The sequence below is a fragment of the Coturnix japonica genome, chromosome 1 (assembly GCF_001577835.2).
Source record: "Coturnix japonica isolate 7356 chromosome 1, Coturnix japonica 2.1, whole genome shotgun sequence".
Classification (NCBI taxonomy): domain Eukaryota; kingdom Metazoa; phylum Chordata; class Aves; order Galliformes; family Phasianidae; genus Coturnix; species Coturnix japonica.
The window spans coordinates 152,405,926-152,425,054 of record NC_029516.1 but is presented as its reverse complement, the minus strand read 5'-3'; the positions used below and the strand labels follow the sequence as shown (position 1 = coordinate 152,425,054).

Genomic DNA, 19,129 nt, shown 5'->3' with positions numbered 1-19,129 from the left:
AGTTACAGACCCTGTTAAAACTACAAGGTTCTGTGCAGTCATGAATCCCAGCATACCACACATTTTACGTGTTACACACATCTCCAGCTCTTTTACATTTATCTTCCATTGTGGCAGTAGCCTTTTCCACATCTGTTCCAAAGGACTTACTTAAAAGAATAAGCAATCCCTCTAGCAGCAAGCCAGAAAATTACCTTTTTAATTGATTTCCACTACCCACAGTCTTTGAGCTACTGTACCAGAACTAGAATCATGGAATTGTTCAGGTTGGAAAAGGCTTTAAATATCGAGTCCAGCCACAACCTGACCATACTACTCTAACAACCCCCGGCTAAATCATACCCCTGAGCACCACATCCAAATGGTTTTTAAACGCATCCAGGGATGGTGACTCAGTCATCCCCCTGGGAAGCTTCCAGTGCTTAACAACCCTTTCTGTAAATAAGTTTTTCCTGATATCCAACCTAAACCTCCCCTAGCACAACTTGAGGCCATTTCCCCCCATCCTGTCACCTGTCACCAGTGAGAAGAGACCAGCCCCACTCTCACTACCCTGTTCCTCTTTTCCTCTCCTCCTGAAGGAGAGTTTGGAATCTTCCATTCTACAAAGCCCTCCTAACTACATATTGTTGGCTTCTGCAACATGAGCCCACAGGAAGAGGAGAGCAGAGCTACGTACTCAGGCATTCCTCCAGTGAGCACAAGGAGGTCTCTTTTGGGGAGCCAGCACAGCCTGGTTCCACAGGTGAGGAGGTGAGGCACTCTCGGAAGCGCTCCCGAATGCCGTCTCCACAGGTGACGCTGCAGGGGCTCCAGGGCTGCCATGGGCTCCACGTTTCTGCAAACACACAAGCTCACAGCAATGAGAAACACACCTACCTCCTTGTCCGCACAGAGAAAGGCATTTAACTGTCCTCTGTTATTGAAGAAGAGCAATAAATAACTAAACAGTGCAAACTGTATCACCAAAGAGCAAGCAGCATCCAGGGACCTGCTCCCGTTCCCACCAGCTTGGGGCAAGGCTCCCATTTTTGCTTTCCTTCCTTTGCCCCACACTATGCAGCACTCAGCCAACTGAGGCTGGCAGGAGCCACCTGGAACAACAGCAAATGGAAATTAATCCACAAATCTTTTTAATGGCTTAGTAATTTATATATTCATAGAGTCCAATTCCTACCTGACAAATACTGCTTTTACAGCAGGATAACTTCATTGACTTAAGTGTAGTTACTCCTGATTTATATAACTGTGGAAGGAGGAGAAGCCTACAAGGCCTAATGAAAAGGCAATATTGTTTTTCCTCTTTATGATCCTCTTAGCACACAAACACGTTATTGAATTGCTCATGTGACAGCTTTACAGATCCCTGTCATTTTATTTCTCGTGCTTCAACCATTAACACAAGATAAGATTTTGCATGTTTATTTATTTTGCTTAAGTGGAGGCAGGCTCAGGTTCCGATGCTAACTCCATTTTTAAATGCAATCCCTTTTTGCTTAGGTAAATCCTTATCCAGTGCTCAGCACCCAAACTTTATAGCAGTGAGGACCCAGAGACAGCAAGGGACCATTCTTGACTTCCAGTTCCAAAATAACAGATGAGTCCAGGTGCAATCCCTAAGGAAAATAAAGGTTCAATCCCCAAGGATAGTAAAGGTGCAGTCCCTAAGGATACGTACCCTGGAGACTGCCTGGTTGGTCAATTGACTCAATACCTGTCTTTAAAATGTATCAGAAAGAAAAACAACAGAGCAATTACTCCATCTCCCAGCTCAGAGATAAAACAGAAAATCAGATAAATTACAAAAAGCAAATTGGATTTGCTAAAGCTTGCTCTTTTTAATAATTTATGGTTGCTAGTGCCAACCCAGGTCATGATATTTAATTTTCTTACACAGTTGCTCTGTGAATGGCATTCCCCAGTGCTCCTGATTGGTGAGCAACATACAGTGCTGAGCGGCTGTTGGTGCTTTGTGACTGTAAATGACTTTGTGATTTCAGGCTACATCCATGCTACAATACATCTGCATGGCCTTGTGGAGCATGGAGGGGAACCGAGAGAGGCCTGGTGGCACGTCCACATGAAGCCAAGGGATCACTCTATTTGCCTCCAACCCTACAGCAGCAATGAGATATTCGTGGGCCAAAGCTTGAAGGAACACACCCTGGCCCCACCAGCTATGAGCAGGTATCAGGGAAAGCAAGAAAGCATGGCCATCAACAGCCAAATGGTCCCTCCTCCAATGCACTACATGGTGTCTTAGTACCTTGGGGTCTCAGGATGTTCTTCTTGATGTCAGTGTCATGAAGGACCACAACAGCATCCCACCAATGGCAGAAAGAGGGGGATGAACAGGAGAAGCATGTGGCTCCTTGCAGACTGATTTATATAAGCAGCTTGATAAATTAGTCCCATCATTTCCAGTGCATGAGCTAGCTCGTTTCTCTGTCTCCACACTCCCTGCTCATTTTAGTGTCTGCTAATAACAGTCAGATAGAGGGCCAGATCCAGAAAGGTTCTGTCTGCTTCCAGTGCTGCCACTGGTGATACTGGAGGGTGCTCAACAGCCTCTACACTTGTGCCTACGAGCTTCAACGTACATAACATTTGGGATGGGTAATTTTGTAATTCTAATGTCAGCCCCATGACATGCCCATTGCTCTGAGGCTCTTTTCACTGAGCTCAGCTTCAGCTGAGGGCATAGAGTTCCTTAGCTGGAGCACTTGGCATCCATAGCTCTGGGGCTATTAAAGTGTGACTGCAGCAGCAGGAAGTGCTCCAGCCCCTGTGAGAGACAGAGAGTTAAACCCTGCAACTTGCTCTGCAACCTCCTGCAATTACCAGAACGCAAAGGAAAATGAAGCAGAGTTTATTCTCCCCCAAGGAAACAAAATAATTAACCTCCATTTAAGACAAACAGATCCAAAGCGCCGGGGGAAAAACCAGAAGGTACGTAGCGCAAACTAGCTCTAATAAGTGTGAGTTTTTTCTACACGCATTTGAGGAATCAATTATCAACATGAAGACATCTCAGTGATGAGCTAGCTTGAAATAGCTGACAGTTGGCAGATCTGCCGACATGAAAGATAAACGCAATTAACTGCGTTAATTGTTGCTCTGAAGAAGCATCATCTCCCCTCAAACTTCTGTGTTTCGTCTTCACTCCATAAGACTGGTGTCTGCGGTGCTATCCAGCAGAGCCAGTGAGGGATGCTCTTCATCATCCTCCCAGCCTGACACATGTGGTTGTCCTAAGCTCTGCAACAAGACCAGTAATGTGGGATAAAATCACTATTTACAGGTTCATGCAAAAGCCTCTGTTAGCCTGGGGGAGTGCAGGCTACTTGTGGAAGCTGAGATCAGTTTCTAGGTCCTGAGACTGGATGCGCTGGTGTTTGGGTAAGACCTGGGAAAACATCCTTCTCACCCATCCCGTGCTTCTCTATTTCCATGGGAATAAAGCCCTGGTGAGCTGACATGGTGGCATGCTCTGACAAGCTGCTAATTTGGACAATGAAAGGACCACAATCCCTGTGAAAGAAGAAAACCTAGACTCTGCCTGGGCTAATTACAGACTTTTCCCCACAAAGCAGCACCTTTAAGAACCACAGGAGCATTGCCTAAAATCTTTTCTCAGAAGCTCAGAGCTGCCCCATTGACTCCACAACACCTGATGTATTCTTGAAATGCTGGGGATATGGAGATTTAGAACTCAACGGTACAAAAGAAGCTGACTGGGGCACAAACTGCGCTTCCCCAAATTAGTCTGTTTCTAAATAAATACAAAGCAAATAGCGATTCAGGCAACAGAGCTAATTGGTTCCCAGATCTTCCTACAGATAACAGGCAGGTCTGATTCACACTACTCAGGGAGCAAGAAGTTGATGGGAGTCTTGTATCCTTGCCTGACTCCTGGATACTCCACCTACTCCCTGTTTACCAACTACTGCTCCCTCCAGAAGGTCTTTTCCCACCTTCTGCTTTCCCTTTGAGGGCAACAGCTGGACTCCATGTGCCCTGGGGGCCCCCCGGTAGCTTCTTTGGATAGTTAGAAGAAGTCAGGTGTCGGAGAAGGTAACAAAACTCATCCCCATACAGGCAATAAGCACCGCTAGGACTTAGATCAGAGTTGAAACTGGCCTCGAGAGTGTAACTAAGAACTGTAAAAAGAAAGTTAATTAACGCTGGAAATACACAAAAAGCATGTCCCTTTATACGCTGTAGCTGTACTTATTAATTTTATCAGGCATCCCAAGTGACTCCAGCCTAACACTGGCTAAGATCTAGAATGTTTGCCTAAGGCACAAGTCTCACTGCTGGAGGCTCAGAGTCTAACATGTAAAGCACAGGATAACACACTGAAATGAATGAGCCTGCAGCACTTCTGGGTAAAATCACCTACCACTTTTCTTTCTCAGACACTCAAACAGTTCAGTCAGACACAGGGAACATATTAGCTACATGGCTTTCTCTAAGTCACCTGTGTGAAACAGTTAGCACCCCACTGAGATGAATGAAGTGACTCACGTCTCTCCTATTTTTTCACAGGTTCTCCAGCTGGAGTCTACAGAAAGTTTCACAAGCACCAGCTCACATTTGATAGACAACCTCCCCACATCTAATAGGTAACATTCACAGCCTTGGAAAGCAGGGGCTTTTTTGAGATAGTTGCTCTGAAGCTGACAGCTCCTGCTGGAAGAGCTATTGCTCTCTATGGGTCAGCAGGAACCTTGTCCTTACTGCAGGCACAAAGCAGACAGACTCCTGCTCCACAGGCTGCCTGAGCTCTGCCAAGGATGAGGAGTAATGAGATGGATGGAAGAAGGGTCAGGAACAAAACTGATGCCTGACCTGTGGAAAATGGGTGCTTGCAAAACAAACTATATCTCATTTTCTGCGGTTTGGATGGAGATAACTTTAATGATTTAGGAGCTTTCATCTTTACAAGACAATACCTTTGTTTCATAATAATAGACTGTATGCTAAATGGAGTGGGAACTGGCTGAGCGACAGATTTGATATGCAGTTGTCAACAGAAAATCATCACTGAGCGGGAATGCATTTGGAGAGATTTCAAAGGAATTAGGATAATGCTTTGTTCTGTTCGACGCTTGCCTCAGTGACAGGAAAGTAAATATAAAATCGTTAATGAGAAAATATGTCACCGCTGTGATGACATAAGTATATAGTGAAACTGCATGGAGCAGAGGAGGCTGCCAGCTAAGTTGTAAGATCAGCAAAATGCAAAACGTAGGCAGAAAGCAGAGCTTGTAGCTGTGGAATTGGAAGATCGTAACTAAGAGGTCACCTGCAAGAACAGCTCAGGTGGTGTTTGTAGGGGTAAGGCAATGCTGTCTGTGGAATTAAAAGCTGAGGAGCAATAAGGCAGGGTAAGGAGAGTGCTGCTGCTCAAATGGCATCGGTGAGGAGGATGTTAGAAGACACCAGAGTCGGTGCCTGTGTTGTGACATTAAAAGTACTGTTAAAAAAGAAGAAAAAAAGGAAACGAAGGCAGAAAGAGCCAGAAAATTAATTAAATCCTGAAGCAAATGCTTTCCAATTAAAGTCTTTTCAGCTTACTAAAAAGAACACTGAGATTATCTGGAAGGACTGACACAATTTGGACGTGCAAACGTTTCTGCAGGGGAATACAATGGATAGGAAACAGCTGTGTAGTCTAGCAGACAGCAGCAGAAGAGCCACTCACCAGAGGATGAAGCTATTTGAGCTTCATTATGAACCGCATGTCACACCCTTTCTTCTTTTACATCAGAGCACAGTGTTGAAAGAAATTACCAGAAGGGTCTTTGTTTGGTGGTGCCTTCAACAGAAGTCTGGATGACTCCGGAGGATGAGCAGCAGTTGCATGCAAAGACTGGTTGTAGGCTCCCTACCAGTGTAACTGGATGACTGCAGTGGCCCATGCTGCACAGGAGACCGCGGTCAATGATTTAACTGCCCCTAAACTGAGCAAGCTCAGAAGCACAAGGCCAGCAGCCATCCCTGGAACCATAGGCTCACACTGCCTGCCACAGCTTCAGGTTGACGCACTCCTCCAAGCACAGCCTGCTCCTCTCAACGCTGCCTGGAGGCTTTGAAGTCTCATAGACACGAAGACAGATGTGCTGCCGCCTAATTAATTTCAGTCTGACGTTTTATTTACGGCTACGCGGCGTGGTTACGCTTTCATCGGCTTTGTGGATGTGACACTTCTAACTTGCCAGCTATTGACTTCAAGCCGTTCTGCACGCAGGTAGCCTGATTCTTTCGGCTGCAGTCATAAGGATGGTGCTACCATGCAACCCCGGGAAGCAAAGCAAGTTGCAGGGAGTCGTTGCCTAAGGTAGATTTCACCAATTAAAATGGTCAAATATTGGACACAGAAACACAGCTATGTCATATCCTGCATATTCATCTCCCTGGGTAATTAGCTAGATAGTATCAGCATGACACAAAAATACCACCCAAGTACAGAAAAAGAATTAGAATTCTCTCTTCCTTTTTCCTTGAGAATTACCTCGATTAAGGAAATACGCTTTCATTTTCAGGCGGACTTTCTTGTGCCAAAGAGAGAGAGTGCCAACAGAGAATATCGTTGGAAAGTTAAGCGAGAAAGAACTACGTTCCACGTTTGGCATGTGGTGAAAATAGAGGTCATTCTTCGTACAGAGTGTTAATTAAAAGGCTAACAGTTTTAGAATTTGTGAAATAGCCTGAAGTAAAACCACACAGTGCTAGAAGCCTTGTTAAAGCAGGCTGGGCCTGGACCACAGGCTATAGAGCATGTTCCGTGCTCCTGGCCCCGATTATCCCCTCCGAGACCTGCCCAGGAAGTGCAATGACCCTTTTTTGGCTTCAGATACTACACTTCCTTCTCAGGAAGACCAGGGTGGGGAGGTATAGAATATATCTCCAGCCTTTCAAGCCAAGCTCTTTGAAGTGTGCTCATGGGAAAGACTAATTCATTACCTATGGATGCAAGCCTGCACCAAGACTTTGGAACATTTACTTTTCTGTTCCAGGATGTGGGAAACACAGCTTAACCCAACTCCTATCTCCTTGTGTACATGCAGCCCATTCCTCATTATGGCTGCGCTCTAAAAATCAGGGAAAAAATGCATTTGTCTTACTCTTCTATGCTACTGGGATTTGTGGACAATGCCAAACCACTGACTGCTGTCCCTGAATGACTCTGAGGTTCCATCCATGTACACTGCAGCGTTATAAAGAGAATGCATGGATATTCCTTAAACAGGACTGAGGAATGGGCTCAAGCTCATCCCTAACCATGATCACTCCTTGACTGTGATCACTTATACTCCTGCACGTGGTTTTGGCTTCTGCCAATGAGCACCCTCCTGGAGAATGCCTGGTCATGGCCAAAGGACTACACAGACTACAGACTATCCCCAGCTAGTTGTATGAATCTAGTGTTTCCTTGGAAGAAAAGAGCCTAGATGTACAGGTGTGACTTATGATCTGTCAGGTGGCCTTATGGATCAGAAAATGTGCCACAATCTCTTTTAAGTAGCAACAGAGTCATGGTTGGAAGGGTGATGGAAAAACCCACAAGCATCTTCTGCTGTTGCCAGATGTTCACTCATGTGACCAAAGTTTGTGTATCAAGTAGGTAGGTTTTTTGTCTCCCACAGCAAATGGTAGAGAAAAAGACAGCCAGACAAGGACTCAGTCCATTTATCTTCTATACCTATTTTTGGATGGGATGAATCACCCTTGTGAGACGTATGTCTCTTTTGACTAAACAGCTAGAAGGGTTCTAAATGGACACTTGGCTTCTAGACATCTAAGTGGAGTATCTTTGTACGTACAGAGATTAGATTTAATGTCTCCAATGGTTCTGATCTACTATGGTGCCTTCTTAAATCACTGTGAAGACTGAGTTTCAGTTTCACTGGAAGTAGATAGATACATCATTTTAAATGCCCCAAACAGTTTTGGTTTAAGCAGTTTCAAGCTACCACTGTGTCATTGTTACTAAATGTACTAAATGCACCTACACAGGTCTAATCCAATCTGTTCCCATCTGTATCTACCTTTACAACTACTTTTTGTCTCATGCAGGACACCCAAAAAATGGTTATGCAAGAGAAGACAATACAGTCAAACAATTTATCATTACCACGTTGGCTGGAAATAATGCTGATATTTGATAAAACAAGACAAATGTTGATACAAACCTATATTCCTTTGGATCATCATACACTGCTTAACTCTTGTTGGGAAATGGCTTTGGTTTGAGAAATTATAGAGGTCAAAGCAGTATTTGTTCCTTCCGACATCAAACAAAGTGCAGTTAAATTCTGTCCTGTTTTCTCCTGGGTGAAGAGTGTTTTCATACAGCCAAGCTGTTCTCAAACTAGGATGCTTGAGAGCCTCTTTATAGACAACAACTTTTCCACTGATAGAAGTGCATGGTGGCGACACAACGAAGACCTGAACCAAAGTTCTGCACACTGCTTCCGGCGCCACAACCAGTCTGTATCCAAATTTGTGGAGATCTATGGGTCCCATAGAGGCAATAACGGAACGTGTTTCTAATGATTTCAGTAACACAGTGATGTACATTTCTTGACCAACATGAGGGCAATCAAACTCTACCCACTGCGATCTAGAGAGTGGGATTCCTTTGCTAGTTCTAATGCCCAGCATCTCATCAGAGCTTATTCTTCCTAGTTCGTAAAGTGTGCTGGTGAATACCACATCTAGTGAAACCACCGTCTCGTTCATGGCACACAACTGCTCATTTGTAAAAACTCCAACCTGAAGGGAGCTCCCAGGCACCTCTGAAGTCCTGTTCAAATCAATGTGAAATACAGGCCATTCCACATGGAGGGTGGACGTTCTTCTGCTTGCAGCAGCGCTGCTGTTATCACTAGGAGAGATCATTCTGAACAAAAAGTCTCCAGCACTTGTGAAATAGAAACACTCAAATTCTACCATCCCCCGGGACTGATTCGCTGGGAGCTGTTTTCTTGCAATGATCTTGTTGGTGTTGGCATCCAGCAATAGGATGGACAGGTTCTCTGCTGCCTCATTACCACTGTAGTAGTGGTATTCCACAGAAACTGTGTCGTTGCTGAAGGCTACATGACCTGGGTGCTTCAACAGGAGGTCCTCCACTTCACCGAGAACTGAAAGGAAAACAGGTAAACAACAGTATTAAGAATCAAAGAAGCAGCCAACCGCTTATGAAACATACAGAAGAACATACGTATTTATAAAGTGGATATTTGAGAAATGGCTGTTAAACTCTTAAATGTGAATGAATCGGTTCACTAGAATGCCCTAGCTAGAGCAGTTATAGCTCACTGTTTTTCCTTTGTGCAGGGATGGGATCTGCAAAAGCTCAAAGTCCACTGTAACAACATGTTTAGGAAGGAAGGTTAAAAGAAGGTTTCCCAAATAAAAACAAAACACTTACAGAAAACTTCATTTCTAAGGATAGGCCATGAAAATCCTCAACTTCCCTTCACTTGCAGATTCTTAGAGTCTACCATGGCAAGCTGTTCTATCTTCTTTAGTGGTAACACAGTAAAAAAGTACAGTAGTTTCTCAATACAGAAACATGAAAAATATCCCTCAAATTAAATAAAATATTAAGTCTGCATGATGCTTTTTGAAGCCTCTTCCCTTGCTCTGTCTTATGAATCTTTCATTTTGCTCATTTGCATCACAGAGACACTTGAGTGAAAGAGCTGAAAATAACAGTGATGGTGACTGCAGCACTTTTCTTGTCTCAGATGTGGTGCAACATGTCTAAATGACATAATTTCATAATAAACGGCACGGTCTTTTTAGATGCACTTCTTGCATGACCATGTTTGTGCAAGCTGCCAAATTATCTCGAGACATGCTGTAACTAGTGAGGATAGATGATATCTAAAGCACTGGATTGGGAAGATCACATTTCTGTTCTCAGCTCAGCTAGTTTTTCTGTGTTATCTGAAACTTAAGGATTTCAGACATTGAAAGGTTACCTGAAAAATGGGAACACCTAAAATATACACCTATTCCAGATACAGAATGTGCCGTGAGACATCTCTATATAATAAATTGTCTGGAAAAGGGCTTCTGAGTCTTGGATGGAAGGTGCTCTGGAAGCATAAAACCTCAGTTAAAGCAATCCTTTCATAAGTAGTACCAACTAACAGTACTTCGACTTGTTAAATCTGTTACATATGTCTTAAGATTACCTCAAAGAAAGCTTTGCTGGAAAAACACTGCAAGTGCCAAAGCAAGCACTCAGCATTTAGGAGTAGCAGGACTCATCTTACAGCATACTAGACAACTACCACTGTAAGCTTCAGTTTGAGTTTGTCACCTTGGATTCACTTTCCTGTCAACAGAAAAATAGTTTCAGGAAGAAATTCATCTGACCAGCTAAGGCTACTTACGTCACGGTGAGGCACAGTGTGCACTAGTTAAGACCCACCAGCTATAATGTGGTTAAAATAGCCGGCTCCAACCACATCCATAATGTCTGAGTGAAGACTGTATGCACAGCCTACATACATAAATGATGTATATACTCTTACATACATGTATTGTAAGTCAGTCTTTAATTTGAATGACTCAATACTATTTTTTTCCACAAGATTCTGCCTCGTTTGGCAGATGGATACTGCTTGTTACCATAGGGCTCTTTTATTCTTGTTCTTCCATGGGTGGTCCCATGTATTATTGACTGTGCACCATTCAAAATTCACCTTGATAATACAGAATTATTCACTTCCCCCATGGACCCTGTTATTGTGCTCTTATCATAGTATACTAGCGCATTAGAAATATTAATGAGTTTATCCCTGCAATGTCCCTGAAAGATGAGGAAATGTCATTATTCTTGTTTAGAGTGTTAGGAACCAAGGCAAAGACATAAAGGTGAAAACAGTCAAACGTTAACTAAACAACCATCTCTCAACACAAGCATGCCAGCACAGGAAGCAGAGAGCCCAATATATGCAACTTGAGGGCCTGATACTATAAGCATGGGGAAATCTGCTGCCCTGGGCTGAAGCACGCAGAGTATTGTATGGGGCTGGCAAGAGGAGCCAAAAGGAGATGGAGTATGTTTGACCCTTTGGAGAAATTCATTGCAAACTCATCTGCAAGGACTTAGGTAAGAACCAAGTCCAAGCAAACCTCCATATGGGCAACAATGTTTTCTGCAGAAGGCCACTCAATCAGCAGAAGTCAGCTTCCACTGCACGCTCCTTCAACTGCCCTCCAGCCTACTGCATGTGAACATCTCTGTCACAAGCCAAACCTTGGCCCCAATTGTTTGGACAGCCAGTCAGGGCAGTTTTCAATTTGTATATTTTTAGTTGTCATTACAATGCTCTCCCATTGAATGGAGCCTGGCTGCGGCGCCAACAAAATGCCACAGTGGTCTTTGCAAGAGCTCCCTCTTAGAAAGATCAAAAGGAAAACCCTGTTTTGTTGATGTGTGAGAAGAACTGAGTGCACTGTTCTGATATTTATTTATTTTTAATTGTGTTTAAGCCAACTTGGGCTGTGACGTTGGCTTGTCAGCAACCAGTAGCACAGGGCTATGAATTAAAAACACACCATAAAAACTGATAAGAAATGAGAAGAAATGAGTTTTGTTGTATGGCTTTTTTGGTTTGGTTGTTTGGGTTTGTTTGTTGGTTTTTTTTTTTTTGTAGCATTACAGTAATTTATATTTGATGATTTAAAACACACTTAAAACACAGTCTTGGTGTAATACAGATAAGCATATGAAGGAAACAGTTAATTAAAAAGTATGCACATGTGATACTCAAAGATTTGCATACAAAGAATTGTTTGAAAGTTATTTTCTGCAGTATGGACTACTCTTCGTTAGAAATAGGGGAAAATATTACATAGCTACAGCTTGCAACAGAGATTCAGCCGTTCAACTGCACCTTTTAACTACTCACTGTGACACCCTCTATAAAGTTCTGGAATAATAGCTTTAACCTCTGAGTCAACTAGTTGTGAATGCCTCCATGACTGGCTCACCAAGAAGCGGTGGATATCGCAATCCTTCACCTCCCTTCTCAGGTTAAGTGAATTCAGTTTTACAGGACTGTAGAATCACCAAGATTGGAAAGGCCTCCAAGACCACCCAGACCAACCATTTACCTACCACAAAAATTTCCCCACTAAACCTCGTCCCTTAGGACAACATCTAAACATTTATTGAACTCCTCCAGAGACAGTGACTCCCTGGGAAACCCATTCCAGTGCCTGACCACTCTTTCAGAGAAGAAATTGTTCTTAACATCCAACCTGAATCTCCCCTGGTGCAACTTGTGGCCATTCCCTCTACTTCTATTGCTAGTTACGCAGGAGAAGAGGCCAACCTCCACCTTGCCACAACCTCCTTTCAGACAGTTGTAGAGAGCTGTAAGGTCCCCCCTGAGGATCCTCTTCCCTAGACTAAACAACCTGTTCCCTCGTAAGATGTGCTCCAGGCACCTCAACCCCTTGTTGCTCTTCTCTGGTCATATTTCAAGGCCTCAGTGTCCTTCTTGAAGTGAAAGGCCCAAAATTGAACATAGCACTTGAGGTCTGGCCTCACCAGTGCAGAATACAGACAGATGATCACTTCCTTGCTCCCGCATGATTTCTGATACAAGCCAGGATGCCATTGGCCTTCTTGGACACCTGGGCACACTGCTGGCTCATGTTGAGCCAAGCATCAGCCAACACCCCCAGGTCCATTTTGTCTACACAGTCTTCCAGCCACTCAGCCCCAAACCTGTAGCATTGCCTGGGGTTGCTGTGGCCAAAGTGCAGGACCCAGCACCTAGTCTTGTTGAACTTCATCCCATTGGCCTCAGCCCAGCTATCCAGCCTGTCCAGATCCTTCTGTATGGCCTTCCTACCCTGGAGCAGATCGACACTTCCTCCCACCTTGGTGTCATCTGCATACTTACTGAGTAGATTTCATCCCGCCACCATATTATAGAAATGGGCAGTTGTATGCTGTGGTTCCTCTCACCCTGATACAGACACTTAAAACTATCTATCTAGACAATGATCTATCTTCTAACATGCATTAAATGTTACCAAATTCAAGTGTCAGAAGAGAGCAGAGCTCCTGCTACTGCTTCTAACACAGTTAGTCCCTCCAAGAGGCCCACACAAATCAGCTCATCCATCTTGCTTACTTCTCTGGCAGGTTCCTGCCACTTTGACACAAAGGAGCAGCTCTTGAAAGCTGTCTCTTCCACCTACATATTGCATAAGACATCGGCTACATCGTGGGCATATCACTGGTGGCTTGTGTGAGCAGTGATTTTATTCCAGCAGACAAAATGAAAACAGCACTATCCAAAACCACTTTATGAACATGCAACTCACAGTCACATCCCTTGTCAGCTCTAATACTCACCACAGTCACAGAGCATTACTAACAATAGATTTGAAAAATCTTTCAACATCTGTTTCATTCTGACCAGTGAGATCCCAGCTCCTTTTACTCCTCATGTCCTTCTCCAGCTCCAAAGTTTCAAAGTGCCAGCAATGTTTTCAAGAACACCTGAAAGTTAAAAAAATTACAGCTGTGATGGCTTTGTTTCATATAATACAAGGAGGAAGACTCTACAACTGGTAAGAAAAAGTAAATTAATTAACATTAATTAACACTTTTCTCTCATTCATCCAACCATTATTAATATTGGATCAACGGGTCTGGATAAGCACAACTGTATTTCATTGCAGAATAAATTTTCCCTCTGGAGATGTCAGCCCTTGAGCCAGAACAACAAAGATAGGCCACAAGAATTTACCTTTGTGCTGCAGAAACTGCTGCCATGCATTAAGATCAAGACTCCTTCCAGTCTGAAGTCTCCACATAAACAGGAGGGGGAACAGCTGTTTACGAGGGTGGATAGTGATGGGACAAGGGGGAATGGTCTTAAACTGAGACATGGGGAGGTTTAGGTTAGATATTAGGAGGAAGTTTTTCACTCAGAGGGTGGTGACACACTGGAACATGTTGCCCAAGGAGGCTGTGGATGCCCCATCCCTGGAGGCATTCAAGGCCAGGCTGGATGTGGCTCTGGGCAGCCTGGTCTGGTGCCTGGTGACTCTGCACGTAGCAGGGGGTTGAAACTGGATGATCATTGTGGCCCTTTTCAACCCAGGCCTTTCTATGATTCATGACAGCAAAACAGCAAGTATTTTGTACAAAATGTAACTCACTTCAGCAAGTGTAGATAGTAGAGGTTTATTGCTGCTACACAATTCAAACTGTTTGCAGGTCCAGTAATCTACTGTTATCTCACTGGCTCTATGTAATACTAGTAATCTCCATGGTTCTATAAAGGACCTGTAACTATGTTTTATGTCTCTCAGATCCATCAGCTGTGTGACCCCAAGTGCCAACTTGCAGTTTCCTCTCCATAGTTTCTTAAGTTTTCAATCCCTGCAGCATAGTCTGTGCAAACAAAAACAGAGATCCTTTGGGAAAGTTTCAGGATCTTACTTCAACGTGCTTTAAAGCAGCCATCACGAGTCTCACAGCAATCATATAAAACAGGCTGGAAGAGAAGGACTGCAGTGAAACCAACAGAAAGAGAAGACAGAGAGAATCCACAAAGAGAAAATGCAGCTCAAAGGAGCCACTCTCAAAATACGAGAATTGCTCTCTTTTGTATTGCAAAGGAGTGTCAGAAAGTCAGACTCACTGCGCTCACAGTCACTCAGACAAGCAGAAAAGTTCTTGTTCAGTGGAGTTTACAGCCTAATTTTATGAGAGAAAACTGGCACGGCAGCAGGCATGGTGGAACGTAAACATGAAACACAAGGCCCGGCTATGACAAAGATGAGGTGCATCTTCAGGAATCATAAAAATAATGAGGTATTTCAACAATAATGCTGTTAGAGCTGCTGACCCACGACGCAGCCGATGTGTTCTTTGAAAGCTTTTCAAATTGGTTTAGTTTCTTTTCCTGTCTTCTCCATGCCAATTTGCTCTCTGATTTCTCTTATGCACATGATTCAAGTGGCTGGGGAGAATAATTTCTCTGGCTTGCTCAGCAGAGGCCCATTGCAGCAATAGCTGTACCCATCTGATGGGGAATATCATCACCTGCCCACAGGCCTGACAGGGCTCCTGAATTAGATAGCATCAGCGATACCCCAAACACCCACATCTGATATGCTGTGAATTACCAGAAGACAAACCTCCTGCCTCCAGACAGGGCCAGGCTGCTGGCAGAGCCACAGCACAACCACTTAAGGAAAACAGCACAAATTAAGCAGCAATGCTTGAAATTTCACTGCGCTAAAGAGGGAAGAAAGATGCTTTGTGGGCAATAATCACCGCTGTACTGAAAGCTTCACCGGGTCCTTTCCTTCTCCAGCTTTCCCAGCTATGTATTTCTCCAGTGTGTTTCACACATGCTGTTTTTAGACCATCACACACCGGCAGGTAAAATCCAAATAATCCTAATTGAGGCCTCACAAGTGACACGCTGCAGGAAGAAACAAAGCGACAGAAGAAAAGAACACATCCTAGGGAAGAAAGGAAGAAGGCTGAGAGGGAGAATTCTCCTGAGACAGAGGCCATACATTTTAATTCACACATGTCAGGCTGACAGATGGAAGAGCAGCGTGGTTCATTAGATGGGGCACTGGAGGGAGACACAGGAGACCTGACTTCTGCTCCTATTCCTGCCTCCGTCAGATGCACCGTGTTAGAAAATAGCAGCATTAATCAGCTCCTCTCATCCCATTCCCCTGTGCTGTATTTATACCAGAAACTCCGCAGGGTGGAAGCTCTTTCAGACCATGTCTGTGGATGCAGCCCAGCACCTCTGGGGCGTTCCATTAACCCGACCACAAGCCCTCTTCCCTTTTGCTCTTTCATCTGCGTTATCTCAGTTTGCTTAGGAAAAGGCTCCAGCAGGGTGCACAGGCAACACCCAAGCTCAGACAAGAGTTTGAACCAGCACCAAGACCAACTTCCAGGGACTTCACCCAGGTGCCTGGGGAAGCCTACGCTGGGGCTGGGTCCTGTGCAGCCCTGCAGCCCCTGCAAGGCCATGGAGCTTTGATCCAACACAAAGCCAGCTGCCCACCCATTCCTAGCACTGCATTTCCCCTCTCCCTTCACTCTTTTTTCCCCATATGTTTGTTCCTCTCAGACTTTCTCTCCCTCCCCATCCCAGCTTTGTACACACATGGCACTGACCTCCACGCCTGGTTCGTGTTTCCCCCCTTCAGCCTTCCCTCAGCCATCTTCTTCCTAGAACTTTTCCCTCCCTTGCTTAAATATTCCCCAAATCCTCTCCTCCTGCCCCCTGCTCTACTATTTCTCCCTTTCTCATACTCACATAAATCTTGCTTTTCAAGACAGACAGCGTACCTTAAAGGGTTTCTTCTGTATGCAGATCTTTTTACCTCGAGTTCATTAGCTTGATGAGATGAAAAATGATGGAACAGAGCAGACTATCAGACTTTGAATAATTGGCTTTTTTAATTTATGACTCTGGTGGACAAGCAGGGACTGAGGCTCCATTGTGCGAGATGCAGCAGAGGCACAGAAGCACAAAAAGATGCTTTCTGCTCTGAGAGATGGTGTAAGGGGCCAACTGGAAATAAAGACTTCCTCTCCAAAAGGAACTGGAAATGGCAGATGAGGAAGGCATAAGCCATAAAGGCCTTGGAGATGAAGACCAAGAGGTTTGTGTGTAGCACAAACAACAGGAAAATGTTGAGTCTTTCCTCTGCCACAAACACCCATTAGAGATCCCTGTTCCTTGCTAGGAAGCTGGACTGGACGACCTTCAAGGGTCCCCTCCAGTTCAAATGATTCCATGATTCTACTCTACTCTACTCTACTCTACTCTACTCTACTCTACTCTACTCTACCCTACCCTACCCTACCCTACTCCACTCTACCCTACCCTACCCTACTCTACTCTACTCTATCCTATCCTATCCTATCCTATCCTATCCTATCCTATCCTATCCTATCCTATCCTATCCTATCCTATCCTATCCTATCCTATTCTGCCTTGGTCTCATCACTTAGCTTTCCTCTGCCACATCCCCTTGCTGGAAGCTGCACTCTGCTGCCTGACAGAGGTGTTAGAACAAATCCACTGCCAGCTGTGAGGCACGCAGGAACTGCAGTGTCAGGAACCATGCAAGAACCAAATCACTTTGGATGGCACACAGCTTTTACAACAACAACAACAAAACCTACTGGATTTATGACCTCCAGTGCATTTTCCACGAGTACCAAAGGCTACAGAACAGACTGGTTGTTGGACGGTGCTATCACTGCTAGTGTGCACAGACAGCAAGTGTGCAGCTTCACCAATGTATCATGCAGCAACTATTCTCCCCTCATAGGGTAGATAAGAGACAAATCAGCGCTGCAGTTAAGAAGGGGTCATCGGGAATCAATCAATCACCCACCACACAAACAAGCCCCAGGCTTTGAGATGATATGAGCATCAGACAGAGCCTGTATTCTCCCTAACTATGAGTACTCTCATTGCAGATCCCTGGGAGTGCAGCCCCTGCCCTCACTCCACCCTCCTGCAGGAGCAGGGAGGTCTGTCCTCACCCACCTCATCCCATCGCAGCTCTGATTCTGTGTCCCAATCACCTCGAGGGACCCAGCCAGGAGCTGTCGGGTAAATGAAGTCTCCTTAACTGCTGCCTATTAGGAAAAGTATTGCAGTCCTATTTGTGTCATGCGCGAGAGTAGCCAACGGTGCAGCAGCCCAGAGACAGATCCTGGAAGTCACAGAATTAAAGAACAGAATTAAAGAGTCGGAAAAGACTCTTAAAGGCCATCTGGTCCAACTCCCTCACAACAAACAGGGACACCCACAGCTCGATGCAGTGCTCAGAGCTGCTCCAGCCTAAGTCACCGAGTCCTAACCCTTCCTACTTCTTACTTAAGGTAGCGGCCAAGCAGCACACACAAAAAAGAAGCGTCCATCTGCCACTGTGAGATACTTCATCTGTCCGTCGGGAAGGAGATGAATGATTTTCGCTGTTGGGATCAGGCAGCCATTGAAGCGTCACCACCTGCTGGGAACTTCAGAACTTCTCACTAAATCCTCCCCTCCCTGCAACGAATGCACGAGCTCCTCAGGTGCGCATCACCTGCCTGACATCCCGCTGCTGCTGACCGTATGCACAGCCCTGGTTGGGAGCTGGGCTCAAGGAGATACAGACACATACGGCTGCATGCCGCAGCAGGGGGGCCGGGGCTGCCACAGCCTCAAAGGCATCGCTCCTTCTTATTTACACATCAGACAATTTGACGTCGTTATCAGATAATGGCTGCGGTGAAATTAGGCATCTCAATTCGCCGGGCTGAAAACGACGGCGCGTGTGCAAGGTGAAAAGAAAATAATAATACTAATTAGATGGTATTATATTTGCCACCAGTATCTGGGGCTGATACTGAGAAACGCCGTGATTTCTCAGCTCTGACCGGTATCGGCTCGGCAATACGAGAGCTGCCTACGGAATATACGGATGAGGTTTGCTGTGGCAAATGTACAGCGACGATAAGTTTATGAAGCATAAAGCGTGACGGGATAACGTCCAAGCGATAATAAATGCCGACCGTGCAGAATTAAAGGCGTTGGATCGACCCTCGTGGCGTTAAGAGACGGACGCGGCCATCCGCTTCAGATCGTGCTGTTATTCCCCGTATCGCCCATTGTTTCTGGGATCCCCCACTTGGGAAGTTACCTGACGGATGGGGCGCACGAACCGCACAGCTCCAGCAATCAGCTGGAATCAGCTCCGAAATGTCACCGAGCGCCGATACGAACAAGAGAAAGCCGCAACCCGGCGACGGCAGCCCGTACCGTGCCCGGAGCCCGAAGTTACTCCGCAGCTCCTCACACGCACAGCGCTCCGGCTCTATGGCACGGCCCGCCCCGCGTCGCCTCCCCCCCGGCCTCGCGTTCATCCCCACACCGCAGCCAAGGGATCCCCCCCACCCCGAGCTCCGCGGATCCGCGCGCGTCGCTCACCTCAAGCCGCGGGCCGGGGTAAATGGCGGGGCGGCTGTCAGCCCGCGCCCCTGGCGGCGAGGCGAGGCGAAGAGCCGAAGCGAAGAGCCGCATCGCCCGCCCCGAGCCCG

The 19,129-nt window shown here is 45.4% G+C and overlaps 1 protein-coding gene across 3 annotated transcripts in view; it reads right to left on the bottom strand.

Annotated features, from left to right (window-relative positions):
* THSD1 (thrombospondin type 1 domain containing 1) overlaps nt 1-19,129 on the bottom strand; it is a 25,997-nt gene extending 6,868 nt beyond the window's left edge. Inside the window, exons 1-4 of one of the 3 annotated variants that reach the window (XM_015851881.2) lie at nt 19,020-19,128; nt 13,400-13,546; nt 8,199-9,152; nt 680-838 (exon numbers count right to left, since the gene is read on the bottom strand). In XM_015851881.2, the coding sequence (XP_015707367.1) occupies nt 680-838; nt 8,199-9,152; nt 13,400-13,457 (1,171 nt within the window). In that variant the 5' untranslated portion in view covers nt 13,458-13,546; nt 19,020-19,128. Of the gene's footprint in view, nt 1-679; nt 839-8,198; nt 9,153-13,399; nt 13,547-18,732; nt 18,879-19,019 lie in introns of those variants that run through there. The other 2 variants (XM_015851882.2, XM_015851884.2) reach the window with 2 other exon arrangements.